This window comes from Palaemon carinicauda, chromosome 24 (assembly GCF_036898095.1).
Source record: "Palaemon carinicauda isolate YSFRI2023 chromosome 24, ASM3689809v2, whole genome shotgun sequence".
Lineage (NCBI taxonomy): Eukaryota > Metazoa > Arthropoda > Malacostraca > Decapoda > Palaemonidae > Palaemon > Palaemon carinicauda.
The window spans coordinates 3424682-3452091 of NC_090748.1; the positions used below are offsets into that span (position 1 = coordinate 3424682).

General features: G+C 39.4%; 1 protein-coding gene across 2 annotated transcripts in view; it reads right to left on the reverse strand.

Annotated features, from left to right (window-relative positions):
• Positions 1-10860: 10860 nt before the first annotated feature.
• Positions 10861-27410, reverse strand: part of YL-1 (Vacuolar protein sorting-associated protein YL-1) — a 71087-nt gene continuing 54537 nt past the window's right edge. For both annotated transcript variants that reach the window (XM_068347972.1, XM_068347973.1), the window contains exons 9-11: positions 26458-26824; positions 25982-26244; positions 10861-11245 (exon numbers count right to left, since the gene is read on the reverse strand). In XM_068347972.1, the coding sequence (XP_068204073.1) occupies positions 11150-11245; positions 25982-26244; positions 26458-26824 (726 nt within the window). In that variant the 3' untranslated portion in view covers positions 10861-11149. The remainder of the gene's footprint in view (positions 11246-25981; positions 26245-26457; positions 26825-27410) is intronic.

Genomic DNA, 27410 nt, shown 5'->3' on the forward strand with positions numbered 1-27410 from the left:
CATGATAGATTAGGTATTTTTAAAGTAGTTATAGGAATTCTAAATTAATGAGTTGAATACCTTTAAGAAGATGTTAACTTGACTTTGTAAAACTTATTCTTACATTTTTTGTAGGTTACAGAGAGAATCGAATGCTACAAGATTTATCCGTCACCTACTGTCGACAACATTTACACTAAAACCTGGTTTGGTGTCAGTAGGGAGCCTAGGTCACCCATTTCTTTTTTATCTAGCTCCTTTCAATAAAATATAAGAACAACAATCCAAGCAATGGTACTCAAACAGATCACCATTTAACTCTTTGACACAAAAATATGACTGACAAAGGCTGACAAATACATAACGTCTTCATTGTCCTACTCAAAATATCCTGGTAATAACGAAAATATTAACACATTTGCTCATGAACAGAGATATTGTACATTTATAAGGTTGCAGAGATTACAAAGTAAACAAAAACAATGCGTCAACCTAAACTGCACCTTCGATTATAACAGTCACTGCATAAAAAGATAAAAAAAAAATCAATATATATATATATATATATATATATATATACATATATATATATATATAAGTTAAGTATCATTACCTCTAGTCCTCACATTATAATTTTGGTCTAGAGATATTGCTGCTACAAATATAAAATCATATAACTGTATTCTTCCATAAATGTAAGTTAAGGAAACAAGTAATGTTGGCATGTGGTCTTAGAATTTCTTTCATATAACTGCATTATAGTCATTTATTATGTTCACAATAGCTCAAGAATAGCACACGTGAAATCATGTATTTTGAAGTACAGTATTAAGGTGGTGATAATGTTAGGCTTCCAAAGCTAGCATAGATTTTAATTTTTAAAATTACTCGTTTTGATACGTTAATAAATAAATGTTTACCTTTTTCTAGGCATGTTTCTTTATAGTTACTCAAGAATCTGAGTTTGTCAAGAAGTCTAGAATGCAGACCTAACCAATTTGCAATTTGAGAATAACTCTTTTCTAATTAAAAAAATCACATAGCAATTTCCACAAATATTTACATTGATATTTGAGCTTCGAATTTCAAAACGGTATGGAAATATTCCCTATACGATACAAAACTATGATTCAACATTTAACATCAAATAATGACGGTTGCATTACCCAAAAATTTTAACAAAATTTTATAACTTTGAGGGCATTCTCCCTTTTATAATACTATCTAATTCTACCTTTAATCCAGCATTCTAGACTTCCAGAATTAATGAAATATATTCTATGTGGTACAGTTTATATTATACCATTGTAGTATCATTTGGTATTTGTGATTTTCTATCGAGATACTTCTCAGTGATGTCATGTTTAATGTAATCTGCTTAGCATATAATAATGTGTTATATGTATCAGTGTCCAAAATCAAAATAGATAAAAATCTAGATTAAACACATAAGGTAAGACAAATATAATAATAAATATATATAAAGTATTATATATATATATATATATATATATATATATAGCCTATAGTATATATATATATATATTATATATATATGTATATATATATATATATATATATATATATAATATATATATATATATATATATATATTATATATATATATATATACAGTATATATATATGTATATATATATATATGTATATATGTATATATATATATATATATATATATATATATATGTATATATATGTGTATATATATATATATATATATATATATATATATATATATATATATATATACAGTATAATGTATGGATACATGTATTACAAGGAGGAGCAAATACATCCTCAGATATGAGAATTCGAACATATGTTCAACTCAGTAGTTTTTTTTATTCAATAAATCAACATTTTACACAAAAAAGGCAGTCAAAGATTTTTTATCTATCATTAATCTTTATTTGCGTTTTTTCTTCGTTTTCTTGATGTTTATTTCTCTTCAAACAATATTCAAGCATCAAATGTCCTATAAATGTTACCTTACCATCAGCATAAACCTAATCCTAATAAAAATAAACTATTTGTTTGTTCCAAGTTCCCCTCTCTCCACAAAATTTCAATAGTAAACTTTATACTAGTTAAATCATCAAGTCATTGGGCATTTTGCTAAGAACAAGGTACCCAATATATATATATATATATAATATATATATATATATATATATATATATATATATAATATATATATATATATATATATTTATATATATATATATGTATATATATATATATATATATATATATATACATATACATATATATATATATATATATATATATATATATATATGTGTGTGTGTGTGCGTGCGTGCACACGCGCACTTGTGTGTATACCATTATACCAAGATTAATGAGTTTTAATTGGACTAAATAATTATTTTTCTAAATTCCTATTAAATGAAGGATGAGATAATGTATTCCTTCAACTCTACCAAGACAAGATAAATTGTTTAATTATTAGATAATATTTTCTCTAGAAGTTCCATGAAATCTATGATACCCTTTCAAAGAGATCTATTTGACAGTGGGTATGATCCTAGAGCTTTACATATCCTTGTACCCTACCCTAGTATGCATTACACTATAATCATTTGCAGAGTTCGTAACATCCTTGCATGACGGGTTCCAGTTATATCAAGTTGCCAATCTACCTTGTTTAATGCTTTTATATATACAAGCAGCACAAAAGATTTTTTTATTTGGCAGCATTTACATCTTCTTCGACTGCTGCAACATTTAAGAGTTCCCAACAATATTCATATATGATTCTGTGATTTTTAGTTACAAGAAAACTATGTTATCACATACCAGACAGTCTCAGATTCTTTACAATTTAAAAAGGGGTGCAGAAAATATAAAAAAAATACCAGAACAAAATTTATGAGTCCAAAACACTTGACCCATTCAAGTAAAACTGCAGATAAAATATAAGAAATTCACATAAAAAATTATTCAATTACCTTTTACATTTTTTACTATATGCCATGATTGAACTTTGCTAGTTTTACATTAAATATGCCCCCATTATCATTAAACTTACAACTAGCAGCAGTTGCCAGGCAAAACTCATGCGTTAAGTTCGAGATAACAAAATAGATTTAATAAAATTTTCCCTCTTCATATCAAAATACTGCTGTTGTGAACATTCTCATTTAGTAATAGTATCTAACCCAAGTTGATCAGAGCGTGGTCACACTATTCAAACACAGACACTTTCAAGGGAATGAGTAGCTTTTCTTCTGAGTTAAGAATAATTCTCTATATCATCCTTTTCCTGACTTCAATGCTTATTCAGCTTATCTTTTAATATTTGATTTCATTTTGAATAAAGTAAATAAAGGATGCCTTAAAAAGCTTGGTATGGTTTGCTTACTTTGGTCTTATAAACACTTCAACAACTTGAAACAGTTCTGTAAGTGTTACTGTGAAAGGGATAAGGTCAGCATAAACGAAAACATTCATCTATTTTAATTTTCACCTTGGAATGCATCTATTAATAAGTAAAAAGACTATTTTAGGCAAAAATTTTATCTAAAGAAGAAACTCAATTGAAATTATAATAAATCTATATTAAAGCAGCTATAAAATACATATTTCTCTTCAACCAATCCTGTTTTTTCCCCTTAAGCCTATTTCTCACGATTGCTAGGTAACATGGTTTTCCCAAACTTTGATTAATTAAGACTTTAATTTTTACATGATCGGAAAATCGCCTACAATAACTGCCACAGACTCCATATAAATTATCATAACACTATTTGTATCAAGCAATATTTTGTGTAACAGAAAAGTAGTAAATGTTTAACTTTAAGACTGTATTTCTAACTATCATAATAGTCTTCATGTAGGCTAGTGTGACCATTGCAGTGTGTATAAAACAACCATGACACAAAGAGTGATTTTAATGCATTTAAATTTGATATTTCATTATAAGGACTGCAAAACTACTACTTTCAAATGATGTACTACTGAAGTTCAGGAAAAAAAAGTAAAACAATTGTCCAAATATTGTCTGTTGTTTGTGTTACCTACAGTGTTCCACAATCGTTGCTATTATACTAATCTATAAATATATATTAAATATAGATTTGTATGATAAAAAGCAAAATAATACAATAATACAAATGAAACTGGTATAAGACATGTACCATTATTTGTATTATTATAGCGAGCTAAGCTACAACCATCCTTGGAAAAGCATGGTGTTCTAAGACCAAGGGCTCCAACTGGGAAAATAGCCCAGTGAGGAAAGGAAATGAGAAAATTGTTAGAATACTGTGCCAGAGTATACCCACAAACAAGAGAACTCTAAGACAGTGGAAGACAGAGAGGCACTACCCAAGACTACAGAACAATGATTCAATTCTAGTGTCCTTCTACTAAAAGAGCTACTTATCATAGCTAAAGAGTCTCTGCCTCCTTTATCGACTGGAAAGTACCCATAAAATAATTATAGTACAGTACTTAACCATTTGAGTGAGAAATATTTCGGTTATCTTAAGTGATGTCCGGTTTATGAGAAAAGAAAATGTGTAAAGAGTAGACCAGATCATTTGGTGCATGTTGTAAGTAAAGGAAAAATGAGCTGTAGCCACAAAGGGATCCAGCGTAGTATTATCTGACCTATCAAAGGACATAATGACCATCCATCTAGCGGTAATATGTAACGGGTGGCTGGTACCTTAGCCAACCTACCTCATAGTTACCACTGGAGCATTTAGGTTAGGGGTAAAGCTGGGTAAGTTAAGCATGAAATATTAAACTGAATCTAGAACTAGTTAACCAAAAAGAAACTATTAGCATTGATATGAAAAAAAAAAATTTAAAAATTAGGCTGTATAGCAAAGGCGAAGTGGTAGTACTGTCATTTTCTCTATACACAAGCCTAGCCTTCTCTGCTTAAAAGGAATTTATCTGGAAAATTAGAATTAACTGCCAATATTCATTCCAATAACACTTTCATTATTTTTACCCACAAAGAGCCATTAGTAAACTATCTGGCAGATCATGCATTAATCTTTTACTTTGTGTGTAAGGATGGACTATAAGAGTGGTATAATCTATAACGAAGTTAGGTAACAATAATTTTATACATGCAAGCGATTGGAATTGTTAGAAATTACATAATAGTTTCATGAACTTTAAACCATGTAGTCATAAGCATTTCATGCATAACCTGAATTTAGAGATTTTCTTTCATGCTTATTAAATTACCATTCAAGATAGGTCAAGTAATTAGTCTTGTACAAATTAGCATGCCTCTGTGTTACAGAGGGTCTAAGCACCTAACATGAACCTAACTCTTCAATCTTTATCTGGAAGAGACAATTCTTTGAAACTGATTTTGGAAGGTCCCTTCGGCAGCTTCCTACTGTATAATATTTCTGCGAGTGATATTACGAGAGAATTACCGTCAAGTATCACGGGGTTCTAACCCCCGGAACGACTATCCAAAGATATCGTGTATAATCAGGGACATATCCGTAGATAACCATAGATATCTGCACCCCCAATAGACTTTACCTAGTCTAGTCAACTAGGGGGAAGGATAAGAGAGGAGCCATTACATATCCTCTCCCCCTATGGTGACCCCATTTGTCTCTGATGAGTCATTCCACATAGCAACGTTACTACTGTGAAAAGAGGCACCCTACGAGGACTCGGGGAGGTACAACATAACGGGTGGGCCATCAGGACGACCTGGCTATCTCACCCAAAAATAGATTTTTCTTATGTCAAAATCCGGTAGGAGGCCTCAAAGAGAGGTTCCAATACCGAAATGCTCTAACAGGATTACTCCGTCAAGGCATAGGTATCACTCTCGACTATATATCCAGAACAGTTCGGAGGCAGTATGACAAGCATGATGGTCCGACAAGGACAATAAGGACCGAAGGACCACCTCTGCAATTGGAAAATCACCTGAGTCTAGTGTTGAGAACCCTAAAGAACCTTAAACTGAAGAAGGCATCGTAGGTAAGGCGTATGGAACCAAAACCCGCTAGGAGACTAAATCCAATTATGTTCAGGAAGGATAATAATGAGAAAGCACACTAAAGTTATCGCCTCTATGGTAATTATAATCATAATAGTAGGGAGTAAAATAAAAAGGCATGTAACCATTTACAGCCTTCTACTCACAAGAATCAGTGCCAAGGTTAACGAGCAACCATCATTAACCGCATATGGAAAATTTTTGTACAAAGTAAATACATTCCGTCCATACTCCGACATAAGGGAACATTAGAGGACAAATACATAACATAAGGAACCTATGACACGATAAACCTGATCGATATACATATGATCACACCTGTACAAAAATGGGGGTAATCACCCAAACCAAATGAGATATCGCTTAACTACCATTTAGGTAGTTAGGCTTTAGCACAGAAGAAACAAACATCGCATTGGAAAGACACATGTGAACCCAAAAATGAAAGGAGTAAATGCATTTTTTCCTTTTTCCCAGAAGCAAAAACCAACTGTTTACTCATTGTAAATAACAAGCTGGAGGAGTGCCCCTAGGACGCATTGTGAGCTACGCCGTTGCAGCGGGTTTGATAACAGTACCCGCAGCCACCACATAATGGCCTATCTCCTCCAATTGCTTCAGATGATGCCCGAAGAAAACCCAAGTGGACTTCCAACCAGTATATGCCTGCAGTCCCTCAAAGGACATATACTGGGAAAAAGTTCAAGGAGGAAGCCACTTCCCTAGGGTCGTGACACAATGGCATACTAGCCGGGTCCGCTCTTTGTATAAAGTAAATAATTATTTCTCTTAACTGTTTCAGAGACAAATCAAACCACAGCGTTTCTTTTTGAAAGAAAAGACTGCCCTTAAACTGCACTGTTCATAGTAAATACCCTTTAGAACACTGCATTAGACACAGGGAAGGGTCACCTGATAGGGGAATTATTTTCCATACACCCCAACGTTTAGAGGGAAGTTCATTCTTGGCTAGAAAAGTGGGATCAGGGTAAAAATCAATCTCACCACTATCCACAATTCAATGTGGTCCTCGTCTCCAGAAAGCGCCACAATGTCACTAATTCGACCACCGGAAGCCATCGCAATTAAAAAGATGACTCTGCGTAAGAACACGAATAGAAGCCGTTCAATTGTCTATGTCTGAAGAGAATTGCAAAACTTTGTCCAAAGACCAGAGATAGGCAGTGGAGCCGACGGCCGCAGCCTTGCACAAACCTTCAGAATTTTGTTGAAGAGATCCAAGTTAAAGTCGACATCAAAGACATACAGTACAGTATACAGTAGGTCTAGTGAGGGCCGAATTGTATGACGAAATCGAGGAGGAAGCTAGACCCTAAACGTGCCAAGCAAGCAGGAAACCTATACAAAAATCCATAGCAATCAACCTGGATTTTTGTCTGACGTATTTGACTCAATATGTCCATGACGTTTCATAATGAGTCATGGTGTAAGACGACTCATAGTTTCCGCAAATACCCACTTATCAGGTTGAAGTTGGAACTTCTTTTCCAGGGCTGGGGCGAAAAATCATGAGATCAAGGTTGTTCGTTCTCCATGATGAAGCACAAACAATCTCCTGCTGTTCCTCCTGGGACAGAATCAGGTTGGTCACGGAACCAACTTGGGGTTCAAATCCATGACAATGGGAAACCAGTTGCTCTTTGGCCACAGAGGAGCCACAAGATCTGCCGTCCCTTTGAAAGATTGAAGCTTGTCCAGAACTCTCATGAGGAGGTTGAACAATGGAAACAGGTAAATCTTCCCCCAACGATTCCCATCAAGGGACATCGCGTCCGTGCCCACTGCTGCTTGATCCACGTTCGGTGCTACCTAGCAGGGGAGTATCTTGTTGAGACTCATCGCAAACAGATCCACTTGAGGGCCAGGGACTTGATCTCCCTGAAGGTGGGATGTTGACAAGTGCCAACCATTCTTCTGAGCCGATGTAAAGACGACTATAATTACGTGGTTTATTTAAGGAGACCTCGACTTATCTGTTGATGCAATGGACCAACACCCTGTTGTTGAGGTCTAGACAGATAAGCATGTTTTCCTTCAAGTATAATTTTTTGAGGGACAAGAAAATTGCCATGGACTCTAGAATATTGATGTGGAATAGTTGAAATTTCTGAGACCAACGGCTTTGCACTTTCTTGAGTGGGTTATGACCCCCAAACCATCCAACGAGGCATCCGCACAGTGTCACTACTGGAGGAGGAAAGCGCAACAGCACCGTCTGTGAAAGACTTTTGGCAGTGGACCACGGTCTAAGATGCTTGTGCAGTAAAACCAGAGTCTGCTTCTGATGGTTGAGAAGAGCTTAGGAGGCTCTCCCTTCCCAAACTCTGCTTGCATCTTTGAGTCGTACTTGGAGGACAGGGTTCGTTACCAAGGTAAATGGTAAAGAACCTAGAACCTCCTCTGGACGTCGCCTGGGGATCATCCTCGACTTGATCAGGGACCTGACTGACATCTCTATTTCCTTTCTCTTGGAGGGAGGAATAGATAGGGAGTGAGACTAAGATTCCAATGAATCTCCAACCACTGAAAGTGTTGAGCTGGAGCCAGTCTGGATTTCTTGAAGTTGATCTGAAATCCAAGGGACTGGAGGAACCGTGCGACTTGAGTGGCTGCTTCCGAGCACTCAGTGCTGAGGGAACCCACACTAGCCAGTCGTCCAGGCACGCCTCTACTTGAAGGCCTTTCTCCCGAAGTTGTTGTACAACTGCGTCGGTAAACTTCGTGAAAATCCTCGGAGCTATGTTGAGCCTGAATGGTATACTGTAACTCTGAATATGTAGCCCTTTCTCTCCCGGCTGAACCAAGATAGGGGGAGAAGCGTCGACCTATCGGAATATACCAAAAGTCATCGGTAAGATCTATAGAGACAGTGAAAGCCTCCAGGGGTGGAAAGGTCCGTATTTGCGAAATAGTCAACATCCAGAACCTGTCGCACTGAACGAACTTGTTTAAACGAAACAAGACTAGAATAGTTTGAGGAATGCTCGAAATCATCTTAGGCACGCAAATAGACTACCTTGAAATCACATAGATCTCATGAAACAGATAACTCTTCACTTCAGAAAGTTTTATATACATTGGTCCAGATAAGGTGTTGTTTTCTGGAAGAATCTCCTGAGTTTTGGTGACCTTTGTTACCATCAGGACAACATGGCTCAAGCCCAAAAATCTATCCATAATGAAGTTGGAGAGTTGAGGTATGAAAACTGTCTTGGAAGTAGCCAAATTTACCGATGTGGTAGAATAAGTTAGGGTATTTATAATGGGTATATCTCAGCAATAAAGTAACGCAAAGATTGAAGAGGTGAAAATTCCTCACTTTTATTGTGTGCCTCTTGAGTTTTCCTCTTCCTAATTTCCTGTCCTGCAGGAGAATCAGAGTGGATATCAGCTGATTTCTCAGTTTGTTTACCCTTTGAAAAGGAGTAGCTGCGGGAGTAGGTAGAATTATATAGCTTTGGATGTACTAGTGCCTACTGTACATTAACCATGTTGACATTATTATGACACAAGCTAGTGGCAGAGCTTCCTAGCAAACACTGTCATCTGATACATGATAAAAATTATCCAAATAATTCAAAACTTTGTTAACCCATCATGAACTTATGAGAAGCATACGATATGTTACACCATCCGCCTTAATAATGAGACGGGTAAGAAGCACTTACTTCAGCAAGTGGAGGGATATTAAGATCAAGACAACCCACTCAGTCTTTTGCCTCACAATCTAGTTGTATTATAGACAAACTATAATTGTGGTTTTGCAAGAGTTTAGCAGCAGAAAGAACTAAAGTAAAGACTTCAAGGGTCCATGTAAGGATTTTGAATCCGTGGAGCATATCTAACATTCAGAACCCTTACTGAATGAAATGCTATTAATATTAGAATGACTATAAAGGGTTTGGTTTAGGTTTGGCAATGGGTTCAGGACCAATGAAACAATTTTCCATGAATGGTACCAAAAGTGAAATGCATTCCTCACACAAAGATTATTTAAATAACAGCATTATCCCTGAAATGAGACAAAAGGAGAATGCAGAACATGATCTCTCAAAAATAATTCCCATACACATTCCAGGCAATAATTTAACTAATCCAGAGGAAAACATCTTAAATGTAAATAATCTGATAGCATGTGAATACGACCAGTCAATGAAAATAACTGAAGACAAGACATGGCAACCTAGACTTCATACCACTTACCACTAGAAAGTTTCATTTTTTTATCAAGACTACGTATTTACCGAGGCAAAAGAAAATACGAAAACTTAAAATTTAAAATGAGCAAGTGTCGATTAAACTTCACTTCTGGATTAGAAGCAATATGAACACCAGGAGAGATTCAGAGATCATGGACCACTGCATCCCAGACAATTGTGCGACGAAGCTCAGAACCATACCGTGTCTCTTCAAGTCACACTTAGATCACTTCACAGTGCATTGCACATTAGTTATGGGAACTTTCAAGGTGCAAAATGTCACAAAGGTTCATCACAATGGAGTCCTTTTATTCCATTTAGTAAGAAAAAGTATACCAACTTTAATTTTTTTTTATTAGGAATAACATATATATCATATAATGTATATACATGTATTTTGCTATAACTGATAAAAGGTATCAAAATAAAATATAAAATAACTTCACCAACTGATAAAAAAAAAAAAAAAGCTTCCAAACCCCGTATAAACCAATGGTTCGAAGAGCAACACACGGCTGTATTAATCCAGCCTAAGTGGAAAGATTCTCTCCAGTAAAATAAAACCCCAAAATTTATGTATCTCAAAAACTGCAACTACAATAAAAGACTTGTTCCCTAGAATAATGTTTTTGATGAAGAATTAAGTAAACTTAAATTCAAAAGTTGAAAAAAAAAAAAAAAAATTTTCATCATCAACTTGAAACCACCTGAGAGGTAAATAAGAAATGGTTATATACATTACTTCAATAGAGTTAGCATCAGTGTTTCCTAGAATAAGAGAGGATCCTGGTTTAAATAATCATATTAATAACATAGGAATGCAACTTGAATTAACATTGATTTAATGTGAACATTGTGAAAATGCAATATAACCTACTCATCAGGGTAACTTAATCTATACCATTTTCCGCTACGAAGGATCTTGCACTCATTTAAGGAGAGACTGTAAATTCGTGAATGTCTGGTTAGGTACTGGACGAATGGTGAATCTACCACTTGGAACCACTTGACTAGCTTGAACGACCTGTAGAAAAGAAATAATAAAAAATTACGATGGAATCTTCCAAGTGTTGAAAAGTACTTATAAAGCAGCATTAAGGATTCAAAACACACCATAAACTAAATCTCTTTATGATTAGAGAATGAATACTTCAACCCTTTTACCCCCAAAGGACGGACTGGTACGTTTCACAAAACTCATCCTTTACCCCCATGGACGTACCGGTACGTCCTTGCAAAAAACTGCCATTTAAATTTTTTTTTTTTTGCATATTTTTGATAATTTTTTAAGAAACTTCAGGCATTTTCCAAGAGAATGAGAGCAACCTGACCTCTCTATGATGAAAATTAAGGCTGTTAGAGCAATTCAAAAAATATATACTGCAAAATGTGCTTGAAAAAAAATAACCCCTGGGGGTTAAGGGTTGGAAATTTCCAAATAGCCTGGGGGTAAAAGGGTTAATCCTGTGTATTTCAAACAGAGCAGTGAATACTCGTATTTTTCTTTTCTCTTTCCTTCTTGGCTTGCAATGGTCAACTTATGACTATTTCATTTTCTACTTAAGTTAGAGGTGCATTGGACTAGGGGATGCATCCATTCACCTCTGTCAAATTTGAGAATCAAACATTGGTCTCAGATTGCCAGCTGATTGTAGAGACCCCTATGCAAATGTACATGTACAAAAAAAGTTCTCCAAGAGAGAATCTATTTTATGAAACTCTTGGCAATATACTATAACACTTTCACAATATGGTAATACAAAAATAAATTAAATATTAGCTGTACTCTATCTAAAATATAGTAATTATTTCCACAGGGTAAATGTAGCAGGCTACAATAACAATTACTGTGAGCATTTTTATCAATACCATACTAGTGTAATATAAAACTTTGTCTGTCTTTTGCCTTTAGGTTTCTATGTATGTATCTTTAGTCTCAACACATGCTTCTTGATAGCTATATACTGTATACTTTTGAATCTTATTGGCTCTTAACGTGAGAAGAGCATTGTGTATTTATAATTACAAGTAATATAAGAAAAAATCTGCCCACAGACATAATGAAACACCTGTGCCGGTACCAAAAGTAACATTAGGAGAAGTAAAGAAAAAACATTATAAGACAAAACTGCAGAAATCAACCTAACAATTACCCTAATAATACATGGAGATTTCAAAGTAGTAAAACTTGTTGAACTTTACAAAAAATGTCTGCAAAACTACTCTATCCTTACAGCTTGGAAAAACTTCATCATTATATTAATTCACAAAGAGGGAGACACAAACGACCTGAAAAATTACTGCCCATTAGTTTACTCTCGGTAATATATAAAACATTTAAAAAGATCATATTAGGCGGAACAGAAAGACAGTTAGTCTTTAATCAACCAGGAGAGCAACCAAGCTTTAGAAGCAGATATTCAACAACTGACCATATCCAAGGAGTTAACAAGGTAACAGAAGCATCAACAGTGTGAGACAAACCACTACGTACAACATTTAGAGACTATGAGAAAGCTTTTGATTCCGTCAAAACTTCAGCAGCATTGAAAGTCCTTCAAAAGCAAGGAATAGATGAATCTTTATGTTAAAACACTTGAAAATATCAATAGGGGAAGTACAGCAATTCCAATACTACAAAGATCGTGAGAAAATGCTGACTGAGAAAGGAGTTGGACAGGAAGACCACATCTTTCCTAAACCATTTATAGCATGCCTAAAAGCTTTTAAGAATTTAGATTGGGAAAATGTAAAATGAACATTAATGGGGAATACCTTAAAATACCTTCCTTGATAGGGAAGCAATGTGGAATGTGATGAGGTTATATGGAGTTGGTGGAAGGTTGTTGCTAGCAGTGAAAAGTTTCTGCAAAGGTCGTCGGCGCCCACTCGTGTCCGAGTATTGGGTTCTGTCGTTAGCCATCAGCCTCCTTATCTGTGGGGTGGGTGCTTATGCCTGATGTGGCTGTTAAGTCCTAGTCTGTGGTGGAAGAGTCGCGGACAGTGTTCACATGGGAGGGTAGGTGGTGGGCGGGGCTGTTCTAATCGCTCTCTCCTTCTCCTCCTAGCCTCCTCAATTTGTCTCCTCCTCTCCTCGAAGTCCACGGTGCCATGGTGTACTGTACTCCTCCAGGTTTTCCTGTCCCTGGCTGTTTCTTCCCATGAGGAAGGATCGATGTCAGTTAGAGCCAGGGTGCGCTTTAGTTGATCTTTATAGCGCATTTTCGGGGCTCCTCGTGGTCTGGTGCCCTGGGTCAGTTCTCCGTAGAATATTTTCTTTGGGAGCCTAGATGGATCCATCCTATGCACGTGTCCTATCCAGCGGAGGCGGTGGTGGATGATGGTGGCCTCCACGCTGCTCAGCGAGGCACGTTCTAAGACTTCAATGTTGGTGGTGTGGCTCTCCCAAGGGATTTTCAAGATCTGCCTCAGTTTCATTTGTTGGAAGCGTTCTAGGATTTTAATATAGTTTCTATATAGCGTCCATGTTTCACATGCATACAGGAGCGTGAAGAGGACTACTGCCCTGAACACCATTATTTTGGTGGTCATTGTCAGTGCGTGGTTGTTAAATACGCGGCAGTTGAGTCGGCCAAAGGCGGAGTGGGCTGCCCTGATCCTGTTCTCCACGTCCTTTTTGCTTGTGGGATCTGATGTTAGGATGCTCCCTAGGTAGGAGAACTGGTCCACCTGTTCTAACGGTTGGTCATTCACTGTGGTATTGAAGTTGGGGAGCATCAAACCTGGTGGATGTTGGACGAGGGTCTTGGTTTTGTCTGAGTTGACTTGCATCCCAAAACTTTCGTAGGCAGAGTTGTATGCATCAGCTAACGACTGCAGGTCCTCTGCCGTCTGACCTGGGGTGGCATTGTCGTCAGCATACTGCAGTTCTCGCACTGCACACAAGGTGGTCTTGGTTCTGGCGCGGAACCAAGTTGTTACAGTTCTCCCTGTCTCCCTTCTTGAAGATGGTAACGATGTTTGCATCGCGGAAGTCACTGGGGGGGGGGGTCTTGGTCTCCCATATTTTCAGTATAAGGAGCATCAAACGGTTCCTCAAGCCGGGGCCACCGTGAGTGAGGAGCTCCAACGGGATGTTGTCTGGCCCTGGGGTTTTGCCGGGCTTCATGCGCTGCAGGGCCTTGTTAAAGTCATGGATGGAGGGTGGTAGTGCCATCCAGTGACGGACGGGATGCTGCGGGGTCATTCGCAGGAGATCGTCTGGGGTGTCTGCTTGGTCATTGAGGAGGTTCTCAAAGTGAGACCTCCACCTGGCCAGGATGCCCTCGCTGTCAGTGATGGTCGTGGCCCCATCCGCGTCCTTCAGGCTGCCCACTGATGACCGTGTGGGACCAAATATTTCTTTTGTTGCTGCATAGAAGCTGCGCAGGTCACGTTGGTCAGCGAAACTCTGTATTTCTGCAGCTTTTCTTTGCCACCAGGTGTTCTGGGCTTCACGGATACCTCTTTGGCAACCAGCTTCAGCCACCTTGTGAGCACATTTGTTAGCTGCTCTTGGTTGGTTTTCCAAAGTCAGGCGTGCTTGTCGTTTGGTTTCAATGAGAAGAGAGATGGTAGCATCATTCTCATCAAACCAATCCTGCCGTTTCTTGGTGGTGTAGTCTAGTGTTTCCTCCGTGGCACGGGCCATGGCGTTTCTGAGGGTGGTCCAGTGGTGCTCGACAGTGGCCTGACCCACAGGGTCTACGAGGTATTGTTCGCAGGCCTCCTTGTAGTTCTGTGCCACCTGTGGGTTGCGGAGCTTCCTACAATCAAAGCGTTGGTGTGGTACGCTGTCAGGTGCCCTTCTGGGTGGTCGTAGGGTCGTCACGGAGAGTCGGGAGATGAGGAGTCTGTGGTCCGTCCAGCAGTCGTCCGCTCCGGGCATGGATCGGGTGATGCGGACGTCTCCTCGGTCTCTGGCTCTGGTCAGGACGTAGTCCAGGGTGTGCCAGTGTTTAGACCGTGGGTGTCTCCATGTGGTCTTTTGTCGCTTTGGTAACTGGAAGATGGTGTTGGTTACCACAAGTTGGTGTTCTGCACACAGACCCAGTAGGAGTTGGCCATTGGCGTTGCAATTTCCAATGCCATGGCGGCCGATGATTCCCTCCCACAGGCGATGGTCTTTGCCTACTCGGGCATTAAAGTCGCCAAGCACAACGAGCTTGTCATTGGCGGGCACTGCCTGGATGGTGCGGTCGAGCTGGGTGTAGAAGGCAGCTTTGTTATCATCGGTTGAGGTCATAGTCGGGGCGTAGACAGAGATCAGGGTGAGATGTCTGTCCCGCGTGATGGGGATGCGGACAGTCATCAGGCGCTCACTGATGGCCTTGGGAGCGAGGTTGTGCTGCTGCACTAGCTGGGAACGGATGGCGAAGCCGACACCGTGGATGCGAGGCTCCTCTAGGGCCTTGCCTTTCCAGAAGATGGTGTAGCCTGTTCCAGCTTCCCTGATGTTGCCCTCTTCGGGTAGTCTGGTCTCGCTAAGAGCCGCCACATCAACATTGAAGCGGGCTAGCTCCTTACAGACGAGGGCTGTACGTCGTTCCGGGCGGTTGGTGTTCGTCGCGTCTTGGAGGGTGCGGATGTTCCACGCACCTAAGGTTAATATTTTTTTCTTGTTATTTCGACCGCATTAGTGGGATGTCCGCCAGCCGCGGTGAGCTGACCAGACGGGTTTGCCGTGTCCGATGTTTACCCCACCTTTTCTAGGGGCCTCCCCATGTGGGGTGGGCTGCGGTGTCCTCAATAGGCCAGCCCAGTCACGGGTCCAGCTGCCGAACTCTGGTGTCACGGCACCGTCACCAGAGAGCGACTGAATCTTAGACTCGCCGCCTGAGTGCAGTTGTGGGCTAAGGGCTTCCAGCTATCCAGGCCTGCCCCCTTCACCCACGGTGCTGTCGCCTCATGACTTGCTGGTGGTGATGATGATGATGATGGTGAGAAAGAGATGAAGAAGGGTGGAGGAAACGACAGAATGCCAGTAGCTAGGTATATTGTTTTGGGTGGTCGTGGCTTTGCAACGGCCACGCACACACACTTGGCCCACATCATTTTCACCGCGGCTCAAGACATATGAGACAGGCGTCTTCTCCGATGTTGGTTGCATCGGGCTGCCGGGTTCTTGTTATGTCAAGGCCCGCCTTGTTGCCTGCCCGACAGGCATTGCCCTCTTCCGCCGGCGCTGGGAAGCTCCACCATTGGGGTCTTGTTGGGTTTGATTTTGGAGTTTTCCTTCTCCTAGCCTTTGCCTATCTTAAAATAAAGGAGAAGGCCTATAGGGGTCCAGTCTTGGTCTGGTCTCTCAGAACTGGCCTTAGCGGTGTGGTTGAGCCTGCCAGGGTGGATAAACTACCCCACCGCCATTGCCCAGCCCATCATTGGGACACTCAAGCCCCTCTTCTGCAGCAAAGTGCTGGACCATGTATTAGAATAGAAAATGAAGTGAGCGATTGGTTTCCGGTGAGAGTGGGGCTGAGACAGGGATGTGTGATGTCACCGTGGTTGTTTAACTTGTATGTTGATGGAGTGGTGAGAGAGGTGAATGCTCGAGTGCTTGGACGAGGATTAAAACTGGTAGGCGAGAATGATCATGAATGGGAGGTAAATCAGTTGTTGTTTGAGGATGATACTGTACTGGTAGCAGACACAGAAGAGAAGCTTGACCGACTAGTGACAGAATTTGGAAGGGTGTGTGAGAGAAGGAAGTTGATAGTTAATGTGGGTAAGAGTAAGGTTATGAGATGTACGAGAAGGGAAGGTGGTGCAAGGTTGAATGTCACGTTGAATGGAGAGTTACTTGAGGAGGTGGATCAGTTTAAGTACTTGGGGTCTGTTGTTGCAGCAAATGGTGGAGTGGAAGCAAATGTATGTCAGAGAGTGAATGAAGGTTGCAAAGTGTTGGGGGCAGTTAAGGGAGTAGTAAAAAATAGAGGGTTGGGCATGAATGTAAAGAGAGTTCTATATGAGAAAGTGATTGTACCAACTGTGATGTATGGATCGGAGTTGTGGGAAATGAAAGTGACGGAGAGGCAGAAATTGAATGTGTTTGAGATGAAGTGTCTGAGGAGTATGGCTGGTGTATCTCGAGTAGATAGGGTTAGGAACGAAGTGGTGAGGGTGAGAACGGGTGTAAGAAATGAGTTAGCAGCTAGAGTGGATATGAATGTGTTGAGGTGGTTTGGCCATGTTGAGAGAATGGAAAATGGTTGTCTGCTAAAGAAGGTGATGAATGCAAGAGTTGATGGGAGAAGTACAAGAGGAAGGCCAAGGTTTGGGTGGATGGATGGTGTGAAGAAAGCTCTGGGTGATAGGAGGATAGATGTGAGAGAGGCAAGAGAGCGTGCTAGAAATAGGAATGAATGACGAGCGATTGTGACGCAGTTCCGGTAGGCCCTGCTGCTTCTTCCGGTGCCTTAGATGACCGCGGAGGTAGCAGCAGTAGGGGACTTAGCAGTATGAAGCTTCATCTGTGGTGGAAAATGTGGGAGGTTGGGCTGTGGCACCCTAGCAGTACCAGCTGAACTCGGCTGAGTCCCTGGTTAGGCTGGAGGAACGTAGAGAGTAGAGGTCCCCTTTTTTGTTTTGTTTCTTGTTGATGTCGGCTACCCCCCAAAATTGGGGGAAGTGCCTTGGTATATGGTTGGATGGACCTTAAAAATGAAGATTTGCAGATGACAATTCTATTTAGTGAATCATGGGAGGAATTGCAAAAGACGATAGAAAATTTGAATGAACCAGAAATGTATGACTGAAAATGAATATGAATAAAGCAAAAATGTAGGACTTAACCCATGCCATTGACCTTAACCTTCGAGTCTTTCATTATACTGTAACTGGATCCTCACTGGGCTATTTTCCCTGTTGGGGCACCTGGGCTTATAGCATCTTGCTTTTCCAACTAGGGTTGTAGCTTAGCAGGTAAAAATAATAATAATACATACATATACATATACCAAAGGCACTTCCCCCAATTTTGGGAGGTAGCCGACATCAACAAGAAACAAAACAAAAAAGGGGACCTCTACTCTCTACTTTCCTCCAGCCTAACCAGGGACTCAGCCGAGTTCAGCTGGTACTGCTAGGGTGCCACAGCCCAACCTCCCACATTTCCACCACAGATGAAACTTCATACTGCTGAGTCCCCTACTGCTGCTACCTCCGCGGTCATCTAAGGCACCGGAGGAAGCAGCAGGGCCTACCGGAACTGCGTCACAATCGCTCGCCATTCATTCCTATTTCTAGCACGCTCTCTTGCCTCTCTCACATCTATCCTCCTATCACCCAGAGCTTTCTTCACACCATCCATCCACCCAAACCTTGGCCTTCCTCTTGTACTTCTCCCATCAACTCTTGCATTCATCACCTTCTTTAGCAGACAGCCATTTTCCATTCTCTCAACATGGCCAAACCACCTCAACACATTCATATCCACTCTAGCCGCTAACTCATTTCTTACACACGTTCTCACCCTCACCACTTCGTTCCTAACCCTATCTACTCGAGATACACCAGCCATACTCCTCAGACACTTCATCTCAAACACATTAAATTTCTGTCTCTCCGTCACTTTCATTCCCCACAACTCCGATCCATACATCACAGTTGGTACAATCACTTTCTCATATAGAACTCTCTTTACATTCATGCCCAACCCTCTATTTTTCACTACTCCCTTAACTGCCCCCAACACTTTGCAACCTTCATTCACTCTCTGACGTACATCTGCTTCCACTCCACCATTTGCTGCAACAACAGACCCCAAGTACTTAAACTGATCCACCTCCTCAAGTAACTCTCCATTCAACATGACATTCAACCTTGCACCACCTTCCCTTCTCGTACATCTCATAACCTTACTCTTACCCACATTAACTCTCAACTTCCTTCTCTCACACACCCTTCCAAATTCTGTCACTAGTCGGTCAAGCTTCTCTTCTGTGTCTGCAACCAGTACAGTATCATCTGCAAACAACAACTGATATACCTCCCATTCATGATCATTCTCGTCTACCAGTTTTAATCCTCGTCCAAGCACTCGAGCATTCACCTCTCTCACCACTCCATCAACATACAAGTTAAACAACCACGGCGACATCACACATCCCTGTCTCAGCCCCACTCTCACTGGAAACCAATCGCTCACTTCATTTCCTATTCTAACACATGCTTTACTACCTTTGTAGAAACTTTTCACTGCTTGCAACAACCTTCCACCAACTCCATATAACCTCATCACATTCCACATTGCTTCCCTATCAACTCTATCATATGCTTTCTCCAGATCCATAAACGCAACATACACCTCCTTACCTTTTGCTAAATATTTCTCGCATATCTGCCTAACTGTAAAAATCTGATTCATACAACCCCTACCTCTTCTAAAACTACCCTGTACTTCCAAGATTGCATTCTCTGTTTTATCCTTAATCCTATTAATCAGTACTCTACCATACACTTTTCCAACTACACTCAACAAACTAATACCTCTTGAATTACAACACTCATGCACATCTCCCTTACCCTTATATAGTGGTACAATACATGCACAGACCCAATCTACTGGTACCATTGACAACACAAAACACACATTAAACAATCTTACCAACCATTCAAGTACAGTCACACCCCCTTCCTTCAACATCTCAGCTTTCACACCATCCATACCAGATGCTTTTCCTACTCTCGTTTCATCTAGTGCTCTCCTCACTTCCTCTATTGTAATCTCTCTCTCATTCTCATCTCCCATCACTGGCACCTCAACACCTGGAACAGCAATTATATCTGCCTCCCTATCATCCTCAACATTCAGCAAACTTTCAAAATATTCCGCCCACCTTTTCCTTGCCTCCTCTCCTTTTAACCCTTTTACCCCCAGGCTCTTTGGAAATTTCCAACCCTTAACCCCCAAGGGGTAATTTTTTCCCCAGCACATTTTGCAGTATATTTTCTTTAAATTGCTCTAACAGCCTTAATTTTTGTCATAGAGAGGTCGGGTTGGTCTCATTCTCTTGGAAAATGCCTGAATTTTCTCAAAAAATTATCAAAAATATGAAAAAATAAAATTTTATAGCATTTTTTTGCAAGGACGTACCGGTACGTCCATGGGGGTAAAGGGATGAGTTTTGTGAAACGTACCAGTACGTCCTTTGGGGGTAAAAGGGTTAACAACCTTCCATTTCCATCTTTCACTGTCTCTTCAATTCTTGCGCCGGCCTTTCTTACTCTCTTCACTTCTTTCCAAAACTTCTTCTTATTCTCTTCATATGACTGACCCAGTCCCTGACCCCACCTCAGGTCAGCTGCCCTCTTTGCCTCACGTACCTTGCGCTTTACTTCCACCTTTTTCTCTCTATATTTTTCATACTTCTCTATACTATTACTCTGCAGCCATTCTTCAAAAGCCCTCTTTTTCTCTTCCACTTTTACCTTCACTCCTTCATTCCACCATTCACTGCCCTTCCTCATGCTGCCTCCAACAACCTTCTTGCCACATACATCACTTGCAATCCCAACAAAATTTTCTTTTGCTAACTTCCACTCCTCCTCTAAATTACCAGTTTCTCTTACTCTCACCTCGTCATATGCCATTTTCAACCTTTCCTGATATTTACTTTTTACCCCCGGTTTTATTAGCTCTTCAACCCTCACTAGCTCCCTTTTACATCCACCTACTCTATTCCCCCACTCTTTTGCTACAACTAATTTTCCTTCCACCAAAAAATGATCAGACATACCGTTAGCCATACCCCTAAACACGTGAACGTCTTTCAATCTTCCAAACGTTCTTTTAGTTATCAACACATAATCCATTAATGCCCTTTCTACTACTCTTCCATTTGCCACTCTTACCCATGTATACTTATTTTTATCTTTCTTTTTAAAAAAGCTAGCACTTATTACCATCTCTTGTTCAACACACATATCTACCAGTCTCTCACCACTCTCATTTTCACCTGGTATGCCATACTTCCCAATGACACCTTCTACCTCTCCAGCGCCCACTCTAGCATTTGAGTCACCCATAACAACTACATAATTCCTTCTACCCAGTCCTTCTACACACCTAGTTAATTCATTCCAGAACTCATTCCGCTCTTCTTCACTTTTCTCACTACCTGGCCCATACGCACTGACAAACGCCCAACATTCCCTACCCAACCTAACCCTTACCCACATTAACCTAGATGATATCTCCTTCCATTCCACTACTTTACCTGTCATCCATTCACTCAGCAATAAAGCCACACCCTCTCTCGCTCTTCCCCTTTCAATCCCAGACACTCTACCAGACATTTCACCAAACATCACTTCACCCTTTCCTTTCATCTTTGTCTCACACAAGGCCAATACATCCATCCTTCTACTTCTAAACATACTTCCAATCTCACATCTTTTACTCTCTATCATACTACATTCACGCACATTCAAACACCCCAAAACTAGAGTGCGGGGAGCAGTCACTCTCCCCCCAGCTCCATCTCTTTGTTGGTGTCTCATAGGATTTTTTTACAGGAGAGGGGGTTCCCAGCCCCCTCGTCCCTAATAATAATAATAATAATAATAATAATAGGGTACTGCTGTACTTAATAAATCAAACCATCAAATATGTGTTTCATTACAAGGATATTGAAGTAAAAAGATGGGAGACCTCAATTAGAAAATTTGGCTCATTAAATTCTATTATCCCTGTCATATGCTCAAGACCACTCTATAGGCTTCACGTATACGAGAATAATCAAAATATTTCATGTCCTACCTAACGCCTACATTACCATCAGTATGTTTTAGCTCTTGGAAAGTAAAGGTTTGAACCATTCCTTTCAAGTAAATGCTAGTCCTATCGCAACATATCTTATTCTGAGAAACTTGTTCAAGCTCCAATTTACTGATTAAAGGAACAATGTTATCCAGAATTTGTCACACTTTAAGTGGGACTATCGGTTAGGAAACTTTTACTCACCAAAGCAATAGGCATTTTGCTTGGCTAGGGGAAATAGGAAAGGCTAAATTATTAATAATGAATTATAAATGTTAATCATGAACATCGAATTTTCAGATAAAGGAAGTCAATGCACCTATGACCCTCATCTGACCTTCTATGATGAATTCCGATAGAACTGGACAAGAATAAGCTTATTGAATAGGAGGGTCTGAAGCCATATGACTCATCCGATGGAGGTACACATTAGGAATTGAAAGGAAGAATTAGATTCTCTATTGTGCTTAGCAACTACCACGAGAACAATCAAGGAAAGTTAATTCTCATTGAAAGATGCTTTAACTGAATTACATAGCCTTAGATCTAAGTCAGGGCAAGTTAGCCAGGTATCTAACTGCATATCAGGAACTGGAAAAAAGAAAGGTGTGTTCCTCACATATTGTTTAAACACTTTCAACCATACTGGACATTAGAGTGGCTTCTTGCACTGCATAATCACCCAATTTACTCTCGTCTTTTCTGCTACTCTTTAAATCCCTATCTCGAGTTCTTTAGATGCTAATTTGTCCTAATCTGCCACAAATGTCAGTGAACAATCACAGTACTCCGTATAACCCGTACATATGCCACAAAAGGAATGAGAACCTTTCTCCTCTAACAAAAGCCTATTTTCTCTGCATTTGAAACATGCACAAATTTTAAAACTAAAGACAGACCTACCTTGCTAATCTGGCTTTAATGGTTACTAACAAAAGGAAAAACTCAAAAGTATAAAATTAAAAAAAAACAAATTGGTGGGACCTGGAGATGACACGTTCACACAGCCACTAACCAGGGAAACAGGAAAAACCAAGTAAGACGGCACTAGCAAGTCTTACTTCTCCCTGATAGAGGATGACACTATTCTTCTTTGGTTAGGTCAAATTTTCAGCTCTACGCTCGAGGGTATTAGCACTGTGACTCCCAGGTATGATTCATCAAAATAATCCAGTATCAAAAAAATAAACCACACACTATAAAGTGCTTCTGTCATAGTAACCTTAATTGCACCATCACACTATAAAATGTCATCTGCACAGAGTTTAATATCAGCACAGAGCATAGGAATCAATGTACTCATTAAATATTAGTTTCTACTGACATGAGCAATTCATGGAAACCCAGGAAGTATTGGGAAAAACCTGACCAATATTGGTTAGAAGGAAAAGAATTTATCTTTAACTACTATGGGGGTCCTTAAATGACATCAAGAATGTGACATTCAAAGGAAGGATAGAGTACAGGCATGGTCAATACCGTATGGAATAGGCAGCCTTCTCCATCTGTATCCCAAGGTATTATAATGCACTGTATTTATAATCATGCTGTAATGAACAGATAATTTTAGTCCTTTTTTTTATTTACTTTATCAGGATGGGTTGTTAGGTAAGAAATTCAGATATAAAAAACTATGAATCTTATATCTGCCTAGGTAAAGACTTACATTAGCACACTGTATTCTAAAAACTTTCCTCAAAGGACTTTGACAGGTAAGATTTTGAACCGATTCTTTCTGACCTTCATAAAGCTGGCCGAGCTCAGGACATTTTAGAAACCCAAATTAAACTTTGACCCTTCAACTTGATACTGTACTTGGATGCAGTTTTGGGCACTAACTTGTAGCAGCCTACATATATTTCACTGGTTGAACCATCAAAGCTCTTCTTGCTTTACCTTATCAGAAGTAACATGAAAAGAAAACAAGTGAGTGAATAAAAGCAAAATGCAAAATGTTATTGCTATTCAATATTGTTAAATGCTTCCTCATAGTTTCAAGTTTGGCAGATAATTCCAGGAAATGTTTCTTAAACTGTCACAATCCAATCTGAGAGTATCTACATAACATTTCATGGAAGATATGTAAACACCTATCTGTTTTCTACAATGCATACATAAAACCTACATCTCTTGCTTTTCAAAGATCTTAAAGCTTATCTACACAAACTTAAAATTTATTCAACTTTTTAAAAGCCTTCAGAAAAGTATACTGGTTTGATTTCCCCCAAAAAATTATCCAGATCAGACAATCATTACTTATTGAAATGATGAACTTGACTTCAATACAAATTAGATTTCCAAAATAATTTGAGTCAATTTACCAAGAATAAAATATTTACCTAAAATCACAAATTTTTAAGTAATTTGTATTTTTCCTAACATACTTACCTCGAACTACTTTCTTAGGAGTATCTGGGAGACTCCTCCCAACCGACCAGAATTTTGGGACACAGAGGAAAATGATAGGGAATGAACACATGGGTAACGTGAACACGTGAGCAACACGTGGTAGACACAAAGGGTCGGGGGACACAAAGGGTCGCACTGGGAGAGGAGAGCGCGGCGAGATGGTAATCACGTCGCGACCAGAAACTTACTGAGGAGCACGACCTGAGCAAGCATGCTCTCCGACCCCGGGTCACCTCAGGCGCGTATCACTCCGCCTGAGGTTAACCCCCATAGAAAACGGGAATAGGGTAAACTACACAAAATTCTGGTCGGTTGGGAGGAGTCTCCCAGATACTCCTAAGAAAGTAGTTCGAGGTAGGTACTCCATGTTGGAACAATCTAATTTTATAGAGCAATAAAGTGGCTATTGTTCACCAATAAATACACATAAATAGGACACAATCTAATCTATTTTCCCCTCTTTAGCTAGGGCGTTTTACTTAACAATGAGACAGGGTACAAGGCATATGACAAAGGTAAGGATCCAGAATGTTTTTATACACAGGTAAACAATCATGGAAAAAGATCCAAAAATCAAGAAAGGAAACAAAAGTAGCACCTCGGTTTAACAATGTCCTAAAACTTTAAATGCCCGTAAACATATTTACCATTTCACACATTTACAAACAAAAACCTTTAGGCACGAGAACATACCTAACATAGGACTTCAACACGGTAAATTTTTTGGCACACAATGTACAATACTGTATTGTAAATTCATCTGTTGGTAGTTGTCTTTTGTCTAGTAGTCAGATTACAAAATTCTAAGGGTATGGAAGACCTTTCATGATTATATGGGTACGTTCTACTGTATTAGCTCTAGTGTATTGAAAGACTCCATTCAGGCTGGCTAGACTAGTGGGCATTTGACTTTTATAGAATAGGTAAACCCTGGAAGACTTGAAGGCAGATGCCATCTTTATTTCTTCCCACTGAACTTATAAAACTATCCACATAACTCAAAGATTACATTAGCCATAACAAAGCAGCCAAAGGAAAAGTCTTAAATTCCTCGCGTAATCTTCCCCAGTTATTTGATATGATACAAAAAATTATAGGTTATCATCATACCAAAAGTTTGTTTAATAGAAATAATAAATGGAGATCTCATCCTGTTATCAACTTGGGTATTTGCCTGTATCATATCTATTCTAAAGTATGTGTGTGAATTCACCAATTAATCTAGCCTACATATGTGGTACATAAAACACTAATTGCCAGGGAAATGTATCAGATGATTACTTCAAATTTTTCAAGTATTTCTCTTACATTAACTGCAGTCTGATGAGAACGAGTAGCCTTGACTCTGAGATCAAATAGGTTTTCATCCCCCTATGAAATCATGCAAACCATAGCATGACAACAACCACCGAATTGTTTGACCTAAATTTAGTTCATGAAATAAAAAAGCTTTGGGTGGTTGTATAAATCCGCCTTCATATGTCAGTTAAACCAAGGTACCTACCTATAAAAAATCTCATCATTGTTTTTCCATTTGGGGTTTCTAGGTGAAGACAAACATTTACAAATAGAAAAAACTGGGAAAAACCATACCTGGACACCACTTCCCCCACCAGCCTGGACAATCTGAAGATTCCCAACAGTACCAGATGCGCTGCCTTGCACCAAAAGATTTGTGGTCCCTCCAGCTCCTCCTTGCACCAAAAGATTGGCTCCACCAAGCTGGAGACCACCTGCTGGACCTGCACTAGTTACAACCACCATTTGATGGCTTGGACGCACTGCACTTCCCATATTACGACCAACTGTCTGAACCAACTGAACTGTTTGCCCTTGAAGATTAGTAAATCCTCCACCTGTTTAAAATCAAATTAAAAATTATATTCCAATCATAAAAGTTAAAACAACCACAAATTATACTTTTATATTAATTGTAAGAAGTTTTTATTGTTTTTAATTTAAAAAGAAAATAATTTGCAATTAAACATAAAATCAAGTTCTATATAAATATTAACTCAAAATTCTTCATTAGAGTATATCATCTATCTATATATCTATTTACACTATACCTGTCTGAGCATTGGTGACAGCTGTAACTGCAGGTCGAGGTATGTGAAGAGAAGTTGCTGGCACAGTTGCTATAGAAGTTGTTGGGATTGTTGTTGGCATAGCACTGGTTGCTGACACAGCAGAACGAAGTATTTGCGCTACAGCAGCAACAGAGGTGACGGTTGAAGTGGGGGTGGTTGCTAAGGTGATGGCTGATGTGTAAGCAGATGAAACAGGTGTAGGAGCAGCCTGAATTACTGGTCTTGCTACTGAAACCGGGGCCGGCGAGTTTGTTGCAGGTTGCACCGGCGTAACAGTGGGTTTAATGTTTTGCGCAGATGCACGTGCCTTTTTATACTCTCGTCGCCATGCTAACCACTTTGCTACCTAAGGTAAAAATCATTATTGAAACATTAGAGATATACCACTTCAAATGTGTATTCCATCAAAAAAACAGTAAATAAAGCACCTGTAAACTCGAAATATTTTATTTCAAAATAGAGCATTATATATCACATCTACTTGAATTCATAAAATTTGTTCTATAAAGCTTCCACAAGACATGGAAGATTATTGAACATTAAGATACCGTGGTTGATACCACTCATAAAACCCAGTATTAAGGAAATTTTAAACAACATACAGAAACACTTCAAGAAAAAAATGTACAGGTTCGACTTACAACCGAGATAAAAAGTGAAGTTTCCATAAATTCATTAAGCTGCGTCATGATTCGGCAATCATCTAAGTCCTACTTCATATTTTCTTACTGTATATCATCATTTAATTTTCTTGTTTCATAGCATACTGTACTATCAATAAAAACCTTGTTTGTTTGTTTGATATTACCATTATGCTCAGTATGAATAACCATATATAGTAAATGAAAAGGAAAGTCAGAGAAGATTGAATTACTTACCGTAAAAAAATAAGTAATATAAGATAGTTAGGTTAAAGTCAGAGAACCCTTCTA